This window comes from Heteronotia binoei, chromosome 9 (assembly GCF_032191835.1).
Source record: "Heteronotia binoei isolate CCM8104 ecotype False Entrance Well chromosome 9, APGP_CSIRO_Hbin_v1, whole genome shotgun sequence".
NCBI classification, from domain to species: Eukaryota; Metazoa; Chordata; class Lepidosauria; order Squamata; family Gekkonidae; genus Heteronotia; species Heteronotia binoei.
Window position 1 is genome coordinate 70,994,688 of NC_083231.1, and position 10,421 is coordinate 71,005,108.

General features: G+C 49.1%; 1 protein-coding gene across 17 annotated transcripts in view; it reads right to left on the minus strand.

Moving 5' to 3' along the window:
- Nucleotides 1–9,237, minus strand: part of PCDH10 (protocadherin 10) — a 66,877-nt gene extending 57,640 nt beyond the window's left edge. For 12 of the 17 annotated variants that reach the window (XR_009555803.1, XR_009555802.1, XR_009555801.1 and 9 more), the window contains exons 1-3: nt 5,992–9,237; nt 4,221–4,279; nt 3,501–3,607 (exon numbers count right to left, since the gene is read on the minus strand). Coding sequence is in view for 8 of the 17 variants with exons in the window: in XM_060246784.1 (XP_060102767.1) it covers nt 3,501–3,607; nt 4,221–4,279; nt 5,992–8,670 (2,845 nt within the window). In the remaining 9 variants the exon portion in view is untranslated. The remainder of the gene's footprint in view (nt 1–3,500; nt 3,608–4,220; nt 4,280–5,991) is intronic. The other 5 variants (XR_009555805.1, XR_009555808.1, XR_009555807.1 and 2 more) reach the window with 1 other exon arrangement.
- Nucleotides 9,238–10,421: the final 1,184 nt, after the last annotated feature.

Sequence of the window (10,421 nt, forward strand, 5' to 3'; positions counted from 1 at the left end):
GCTTTGCCAGGCTTGATCAATTACACAGGAGCTACAGAGCAGAGCCTCTATTTTCTCCATTGACTAGGGCTCCTCTCTTGGGGAAGAATGGGGTGAAAGAGAGCTTATTTTGTCGGGCTCCCTCAATCCCAAAACAGAGCTACTGAGCCAAGCCTCTCTTCCTTCTATTGGCTGAGGCTCCTTCCCCTCCTCACCCCCTGGGGAGGGAGGGAAAGAGCCAGAACTTCCTTTGTCCAGTTCCCTTGATCGCAGGGAGAAATACAAAGCACCTTTAAGGCCAACAAAGTTTTATTCAAGGTTTTTTGCTGAGAGAGAGAGAATTAGTTTTATTGGCTCATTATGCTAGTCCTTTCTTGGGTGCAATGGTTTGCCTCTCCCCTTCATTATATCCATGCCTTCACGATCCAGACTTTCTCAGTAGGAAAGCATTTGAACTATTCAAATGAGAAATAACAAACCAGTGAGGTGGATTAGGCTGAGTGTGCATGTTTGTCTGTGTCCTTTATAAAGTTTATACCTGGCATTACCCTTTGTGACACACATGGCCCAACCCAACAAGGTCACATTTATGTCCAGCCCTCATAACAAGTGAGTTTGACATCCCTGAAAGTTGATAAGAGGCCAGTTCCCCTGGAGTAAATGACTGCTCTGAAAGATAGACTATGGCCTTATACTGCACTGAGATCCCTTCCCTTCACAAACCCTTCCCTTACCAGGCTGTACCCCCAAATCCCCAGGAATTTCAAAATGGATTTGGGAACCCTAAGGGGTCCTGACTCCCCAAGCAGTTATATACTAGAAAACAATGCCTTAAACAATATGATAGTCCAACACAGTAATCTGTATTTACCAGTACAATCATTAACTTTTGTCATCCATCAAACTCTAGGCACTTTTAATTGCTAAATAATCTAGAATTAGAGTTCAGAAGACCATTCTTCCAATTCATAATTTAGTTTTCCAAAGGCAGCTTTTTCATATATTAATCTTGTGAGCAACTAGAGGGAGTGAGGTGATGGCTTCAGTCCAACTCCTGGCAACCAGGTGTTTGTATCGCATAGCACAGAACACAAACAAACAGTGATACTTTGCAGCTATGCTGGAAATCACCAAAGAGAAGCCTAAAGCTTAATTAATCATGGGGGTACTGAGGAGAGTCTTAGATATCACACCTTGCAAAATTTATCCAATATGCTATTGTGCATATGGGAAAAAAAATGGTTCTAAAAAGCGCTATGAAACACATACACACACACCTAAAATGCACATATTATTTTCCTATTTTTAGTTGGTTGTAATTTATTTAAATTGGAATATGTGTCCTACAATAAATACTTCAGTGAATCGCAACAAGTGATGCTCACATAAAAGTCCAAGTACAGTCATCAATAAACAGCTCTACTCCAATGCATCTCAGTAGTATGAGTGAACACATCTAGTTAACATGGTAAATACATCTAGTGAACACAGTAAACACATATTCCATTTTGCCTCTGCAAAAAAAATTCATTCACAATGATCATGATAAATCCTCAGCAATAATTTATCAAAACTGGGTATTGTAGTCATTAATTTAAGTCACCGTTTCACATCAAAATGCTAATCCTAACTAGATTATAAAACTATTCTCAATTTATTTTTAGAAGCCTGTAGTTCAGATGAACAGGCAGACCTGCAAATCAAAGATTTCAAAACCACTAGATCTAATCAGCTTACATGGAAGTATTCAGCTCCTTTGATTTGGTGTTCAAACCATACAGCAATAGATGAAAACAAATGTATGCCTCCAGACCTTGTTACCTATTTAGCTAAGTAAAACAGCTTCTATAAAAGGCCAGAGATAAAAACTGGTGCCTATCATCAGGCATCACAAAAGCTCTAATTCTAGGTAAGCCTTTAAAAACAACAACAATAATAAACTAAGAATAGTAACACTACTAGATGCTTCTAAAATAAAATGGCTTTTTGCTCGATGTGCATCACAATTTTATTTCCACACTTTGCCTTTCCATTCCAGCTCCTTATGCAGATGTTTATTCTTTCCTCTCCTATTTGGTTATTATGGTTCATTATGTTGAGAGAATAAACTGATTGAAATGTTCATGGAGATGAGTACTGCAGTAAAATGTGTTTTTAAAAAAGCCCTGAGACAACTAAAAAGAAAAACAGACGAGGAGATAAGGCAATGGAGGATTTTTATAACCCCTCAACTGCTGATTGTGACTTCAGTGTTGGAGGCTGAGGAGAAAGTGGGAAGTAAAAAGCACAGATTTGGGCAGGTCACAACAAATCATATGCCAAGTATAGGGCACAACCCCCAAGGAGGCTCTGTGCTTCTCTGTAAACTTCTGGCAAGAGCTGGTTTGTTGTCAGGTTCCCAGACATAAAAGAGAGACTGTTCACTGCACATGAAACCCTACAAAAAGCAGAGAGCTTAGAAGCTCTTGGCTCCCCTCAAGGCTCATTAGGTCTGCATATTAATGACTTGCAGTAATATAAAGCAACCCCTGAACGGACTTTTCCCCTATGTACCCAGGCTTCCTTCAGCAACACATTGGAAGAGCAAAGGGCTGGAACAACCAACTAATGCTCCTAGTCATTACTGGTGTTGATGAGTAGGGTTGAAAACAGAGGGAAAGCATCTGCCTCCATGGAGTGATACTTTCTATATTCTTTCAGGATTGTTTTAAAGTCTGGGGAAGCTGAAGAAGGAAAAAAGGTAACTTACAACTAATAGTGGATTTCAAGACCCTTGGTACCTACGATCTAGTGAACTGACACTTGTGAAGCTGCAAGAAACATTCCATCCATGTAAACATCAGAGTCAAAACTTATTCCAAACAGTAGCAGCAGCAATACAAGAGTAGAAATTTTCATTTTCCTCCTTCAGCATATAAAGAACAAAATCACATCCTACACAATGATTAAACAAATGATTGCACATTGCCTTATTGTTAGTTTAAACATAAGAAGTCACCAAAAGAACCACAATTCTGCAAACACATTACACATTTCCATTGTTCTATGATACTACTGATCTCAAAACAAACAAGAAAACTCCACAAAAAGCCACCAACCAACTGTCACTCAATCTCATCTTTCTTTCATTCACCCCCTTTACATCACTTTTCTAAGCCTTGCAAAGAACTTGGGTATCGTTCCAACAGCTTTTTAAAAAAAATATTTTGTTGCCTACAACCAAACTTATTAGTTATTTTGTCTCTCTTCCACGACAACATGTAAGAAGTATCAATGAAGCATACTTAACATAATGAAAGTTTGGTAAGCTGTTTTTTTTTTTTGCTTTTTGTTTAAATCTTTCTTTGCATATTATGAATGGGATCGTTTTAAGGCCATTCAGTCATGCAGGCGCATACAATGCTAAACACTCTATATCACATTACTTCTGGCTTATTATTTATTTATCTATCTGTAATTGCCCTTACTGTCTCTCTTATTAAAAGATCAAATATTTAGATTCCCCCCCTTATCAGACTTACCAGAGGATTGACCTCGATTAGTGGCGTCATGATCGCTGTCTCCTTGCTCACTGTCTCCATGACCACTGTCCTTAGAGCTTACAATGTCTGCTTCCTGGAATGCAGAACTAGAAATGTTAAAAAAAGAATCTTAATATTTGAACACCCAGGAATAAGAAAACTCATAAAACATTCTTCTGCCATCCCATGGTCACATGTGGTCCTGCACTCAGCCAAACCTCCCGCTCAGAGCACTACTTCTCTCCATCACAAACAAAACTTGTAGTTTCAGGCATTAACAATCCAACTGGAACAGACAGTGGCCATTATTACACCGCCTGCATTACACACTGTTGTTATAAATAATTTGGTTGAATTTGCTTAAACTGGGAAGCTAAATTTGCACACAGAGAAGTCAATATTATCTGCCAATTCTCACAAAGGGACTCATAAGTATTTGAAGCACGTTTCAGACAAGCACAAAATTAGATTTGGCTCTTTTCCCCCCCAGGTAATTTCAGAGAGACCCACCACAGCCATAATTCAAAGATGCTCATTCAGTGCCAATTTATTTTGCTTAATGATTCTGTCTGAACAAATTCATTTTTACATTCTTCAGCTATTATTCTACATCTGCAGTAAACATATTCCCACAGCCCTAGCCATACCTGCTGAAATATATCTCAGGTTGTGTAAAAATCGGGGCTATAATTTAGGTAATCAGGAATGAGGAGGTCCTACCTGTTTACCCGCCGTGGTCTATCAACTAGATAACTGAGCTCTGCACGCTGGTGTTTATTCTAGAAAAATAATTAGGAAAAAAATGAACTCCCAGCATGGTTTGCTGGCAACCAATTTATGTATCTGCAACAATGGAATATGAGTATTCAGAGTTAGGCCACTCAACACCTATAGAAAACATTACTAGTGTGTTTCATATACTCTTCCTCTTTACTTGCACAGAAAGTGCCAGCAGGATTGGCACTCAGGTTGCTCAACAGAGATTAAGACCAGATTTGAATTCCTAGCCCATACTGAACAACAATTTATACCATGGACAAAAGGTATAAAAGGAGTTACCATTGAGTCTGAATAATGGACCCACAATCTGAACACCAACATGTATTTCAATGGAACATATTTAAAGAGGACGTATAATAAAATCTACAGCGCTAACAAGAAAATACAATACACCCAGTGTTTTAAACCTTACAAATGTTAACATTAAAGAAGTCTCCACAGATTTTGTTACATCTCAAACTATTCTTTTTTTTCTCCCAGCAACAGAGTGTACACTCAATTTAATGCCCAGGAGACCAAAATTTAGAGAAGAACATTAAGTCTAGATTATATTCTTTATGCACTAAAACATGCATAAAGGGGGGCAGAGTGTAAAGCTCCAACAGAAGCTTTCACAAACACTCTTTTAAAATGCTCTTTTGATCAAAACATGTTTCAATATAGAGGTAACTCTGCCAGAGTCATGAAAAGTTAATTAATAAAGTCTTAATTCTGGAATTAATTAAAACTTCCACCTGGTAGTACATCAACCCCGCAAGGGAATTATTTCACAGCCTTAATCATAAAAGAAAGCTTCCTAGATGTGACTACAATGGGAAAAAAAAACATTTAACTATAGAGATTATCATGGGAGAACATTCAAATCCTGAAATGAACAGCACTCAGAAGGTTCTCAGATGCATTAATGGGTTTGACCCCATGAGAAAACAAATAATGGTACCAAATATAGGGCTATGTTGTTCTGTATACGGAAACAGAACTTGCTAAGCTAGCTTCATTTAAATTCATACAGTGTGGATGTTTGGTTGCAATAATATCAGACCTAGTCTCTGGTGTACAAATGCTTCTGTCTTCAAAAGATGGGGGGGGCGGGGGAGTAGGAAAAACCAAAAGTACCTCAGAAAATAACAGTGCTGTCAAACTACCCAGCAGCACCAAAATTCTGAAATGGAGCCAGGGACATCATGCTGCATCCTGCGCAAATTAGAAAACTAAAGAGAAAGGGGGAGGTCAGATTTTACAGAGGAAGGAGGCAAAGTGCACTGCAGGCTGAGGGGTGGCACTGGGTGCGAGAAGAGTCATGCTAGGATGGAAGAGTCAGGGCACAAGTCCCATAATTCAGCTACTAGTTGCAACAGCTTCTGCAGCAGCAGTAGAAGTGATAGCAGCAGAAGTGACAAGCAGAAGTAGCTTGCAATCCAGCCAAAGCAGCGAGAGAGAGTTATAATCCGATGGCCATAAAAACATTTAGGTTACAGATTTATAAGCATCTGCACAGAAAGATCACAAGAAAACCGGTCTGCCATCTCATAACGGTAACACAGAAAGTAACACTAATGACAACATGCGATGGCATAGAGGCTGCAACCCACCCACCCCCCGCCCCCCCAAAAGTTCACTTGCTGGGGAGAGTCCCCTGGAAATCATCAGGATCGACTTTCGCCAGGATCTTGAGGGGGCGGAGCAGCCCCTTCGTCGTTAGCCTGCTTACCTCGCTGGACAGTATGCTGCCGTTGGAGATGATGTCGGGCTGCTGGTCGGTGTAGCCGGTGACGATGGCCCCGCAGGGGTTGTGCTCGGCGTCGGTGCTGCGGGACGGGCTGCAGGGCTTGAGGAACATCAGGTCGGTCTTGGCCGACTCGGGCGTGAGGCAGACCTGGTAGCAGTAGTTCTGGTTGTGGTGATTGGAGCCGAAGCTGGCCGACTCCTCGACGGGCACCTGGGCCGGGTTGCTGGGCACGTTGGAGCTCTGGACCAGCATGATGTCGGACTTGCTGAGCTTCTTCTTGCGGGCCCGCGCCTGGCGGCTGCAGCAGGGGCAGCAGCAGCAGCAGCTCAGGCAGCAGTCGCTGGCCAGGCACGTGTAGATGTTGAGCTTCTTCTCCTTCTGGCAGCGCACGGCCAGCACGATCATGGCCAGCAGGAAGATGAAGGAGACCGAGCCCAGCGCGATGATGAGGATGAGCGTCAGGTCCAGGGACGTCTCGCCGTGGCCGCCGCCGCCCCCCGAGCGGCTGGGCCGGTGCTCGCCGCCCGGCCCTCCCGCCCCGCCGGGGCCCAGCCCCGCGCCGCCGCCCGCCCCTCCGCCGCCGCCCGCGCCCGCCCCCTGCCGCTCGACGGCGCTGTCCACCAGGAGCACGTGGAGGGCGGCGGTGGAGGAGAGCGGCGGCTGGCCGTGGTCGCGCACTTCTATGACTAGCTCGAAGGGGCGCTGCGGGTCGCGCCTGGCCGGCACTTTGCGCGCTGTGCGCAGCTCGCCGGTCCGCCAGTCCATGCGGAAGAGGCTGGCCTCGTTGCCCCGCACGATGCTGTAGGTCAGGCGCGCGTTCTCGCCGTCGTCCGCGTCCACGGCCGCCACGCGGGTCACCAGGTAGCCGGGCTCGGCGCCGCGGGGCAGCACCTCCCGGGCCGGCGTGCCGTTGCGCCCGGGCAGCGGGCTGACTATGGCGGGCGCGTTGTCGTTCTGGTCGACCACCACGATGTTGACGGTGGCGTTGCCGGCCAGCGCCTCCTCCTCGCCGCCGTTGGCCTCCTCGCCGCCTCCTCCTCCTCCTCCTCCGGCGGCGGCGGCGGCGTCGCGGGCTTCCACCTGGAAGCTGAACTCCTTGAGCTGCTCGTAGTCGAAGGAGCGCAGGGCGTAGAGGAAGCCGTTCTCGGAGTTGATGGAGACGTAGGTGAAGACCGACATGCCCTGGATCTGGCTCTCCAGGATGGAGTAGGCCAGCTGCGCGTTGGCGCCCTGGTCGCGGTCGCTGGCGCTGACCGCGTAGATGTAGGCTCCGGGCACGTTGTTCTCGCTCACGTACACCTGGTAGACGGGCTGCGAGAAGCTGGGCGCGTTGTCGTTCACGTCGCTGACGCGCACCTGGATGGACTTGCTGGTGCTCAGCGGCGGCTCGCCCAGGTCCCGCGCCACCACCGTCAGCGTGTAGGCGTCGCCGCCGGGCTGCTCGCGGTCCAGGGGCCCCTCGGTGACGATGGTGTAGTAGTTCTTGAAGGAGCTCTTGAGGCGGAAAGGCGCGTCGCCCTGCAGCAGCTCGCAGTGCACTTGCCCATTGTCCTCAGAGTCGCGGTCTGAGACGCTGAAGAGAGCCACTACGGTGCCGGGCGCCGCCGCCTCGCTCACGGCCTCCTTGACGGTGGAGAAGCTGATCTCGGGCGCGTTGTCGTTGGCGTCGAGCACCCGCACCAAGACCTTGCAGTGGGCGGGCACGGCGTTGGGCCCCAGGTCCTTGGCTTGCACGTACACCTGGTAGACGCTGCTCTCCTCGTAGTCCAGTTCGCCGTTGACCTCCAGGCGGCCGGTCCGCGGCGAGATGCCGAAGAGTTCCCGGGCGCGGGCCGAGATGTGGCTGCTGAACGAGTAGATGATCTCGCCATTCTGGCCCTCGTCCGGGTCGCTGGCGTTGAGCTGCAGCACCAGCGTGCCGGGCGGCGAGTTCTCCGGCAGGGAGACGGTGTAGACGGGCTGTTCAAAGGCGGGCACGTTGTCGTTGGAGTCCAGCACCCGGATGGTGAGCAGGGCTGTGCCGGTCCGCTGCTGAGGCTGCCCGCCGTCGACGGCGGTCAGCACGTAGCGGTGCACCGCCTGCTGCTCACGGTCCAGGGGCTTGGAGAGCACCAGCTCAGCGAAGCGGTTGCCGTCGGGCTGCGTCTGCACGTCCAGCGAGAAGTAGCTGTTGGGGGTGATCTCGTAGGTGCGCAGCGAGTTGGTGCCCACGTCCGGGTCGAAGGCGCTTTCCAGCGGGAAGCGGGTGCCCGGCGTGGCGCTCTCGGAAATCTCCACCGTCAGGTCGGGCTCGGGGAAGGCGGGAGGGTTGTCGTTGATGTCGAGCACGTCGATCTCCACGCGGAAGAGCTCCAGCGGGTTTTCCAGGAAGACTTCCAGGTGCAGCTGGCACGACGGGTTTTGCTTGCAGATTTGCTCGCGGTCGATCTTCTCGTTCACGTACAGCACTCCGGTCTCCAGGTTGAGGTCCAGGTAAGGGCTCCGCGAATTGGGCACTGTCTGGAAGCGGCGAGCCGAAAGTTTTGTAATGTCCAAGCCCAGATCCTCGGCGATATTCCCCACGAAAGTGCCATGCTCCTGCTCTTCTTGCACGGTGTAGTGAAGCTGCGCCAGGGCTCCCTCCACCATCCAGATTAAGGCAAAGAGGACTAGCACGACCATCTCCAAACGGGGGGAGAGATTCCCCCCCTCCCCGACTCGCCGCTTCCTCCTTCTCCAAAAAAGCCCCCTCCTCCTCCGAGAACCGCCGTGTCTGTGAGCCGAGGGAGGGGGTGGAGGGCAGAGATTGATGGGGGCTTTAAAAAGGATTTATGGTCACTCCTTTCCCTTCATTTTCTCCTTTCTCCCCCATCGCTTTGCTTTGGGAAAACAAGATCAATAAATTGCCACTTTAAAAAAAGAAAGCCAATCGCCCGCGATGGGTCTGGGAAGCCGCCGGGCAGAGCTTCCACCTCATTGGTGATCTTCGCCAGAAATGACCACCGCGAGGCAATCGGCAGCTGGCTACACAGACCCGGGAGCCCGCTTGAATTTATTCCCCGAGTCCTGGCACTGCACCGCGGCAGCCGGAGAGGCGGCGGAGGCAGCAACAGCAAATCCCCGGGAACGGGTACCTTTCAAGATTGTCCTCGGTTTGGCTTTCTGAGCATAGCAGGAGGGGGGGAGGCTGCAGGAGGAACCGATGGGCATGCCCTCTTCAGATGAAGGAAGACAAATCATGAGAGACCAGGGAGAACGCTTAAAAATGTCAAAAGGTACATATTACGATCAGCCAAAAAAAGATGCCACAGGAAAAAGGCAGAGGGCAGCCCCAAACTTTGCTTCCCTGGTTTTCTCTGGGGTTTGTCTGAGATTTTCTTAAATCTCCCTCGCCATTTCTTCCTTTGCCCTGAGCGCCCCCATTCTTTCTCTGAGTAATGAGTCCGGATCAGTGCTCTTCTCCCCTCGCGCTATTGCCTGCCTCGCTCTCTCTTGCTTTCAAGCGCATTCACTTTCTAGACGCTGCCGCCGCTGCTTCTCGCTTTCCTCTCTCCTCCCGTCCCGGCTTCAGCTCCTCTGATCTCTGCTGGCAGTTTCTGAGCTCCGAGCGCTCGGCTTTTCTGTTTTTGCGCAGCGACCTGCTCCTGCCAACCAATCGCCTGTTCGCTCCAGCCTCAGGGCGGCAGCCCATTGGTTCTGCCGCACGTCTTGCAGACTGCGTCACGGAGAGAGAGAAGGCGGGGGGGGGGCGAGTGAGCCTGGGAGAACCCGGTGCTGTAGTCTCAGGGCGAGTGTGTGCGTGCGTGTGTCTATGGCAAAGAGAATAACCCTGCCACTCCCGACGCGCTTGCTGGGAAATCTCTGCCTTGGAAAGTTACTATTCCCCGGTTGCAGTTACTGAGCAAGGAGATCACCTCGTCATCAATGCAAAACCGTGACGCTAATAAACAAGCTGCTCCGTGGAGACGGAATTTCCACCTGCAACTGGCTTTCCCTTTCGTCTTTTGCCTATTTCTATACCTGTTTGTTTTTCTTTTCAGAAAACCTCATCAGCAAGGGAAACTTGAGACAAGAGTTTCCCTTATTCATTCTCCCCGAAGTTCAATTTTCCTTTCTCCTATACCAGCGGGCTTTAAACACACGCATAATGGAGACAGTCCACTTTTCCACCAAGTGCCTGGAGCTCTAGGGGTCTCAGTGGTCATAAACACTTGGCTGCACTTACCAGTGACTCCTTAATCAATTTCACTAAAGGAGCATCTGGGCAAACGAGGCGGACAAAGATTTGAGGGGGGGGGGGGTGCGCTTGGATGGCGGCCAGTGATTTTGCAAGCAGCCTGCTGCTAGCGTTTTGAAAACGACTGAGAGCTGGCTGCGGAGAACTTAAGCTGTTTGTGGATGCCCTCGGTGAAGCCCCCCCCCCCGTTTACTCA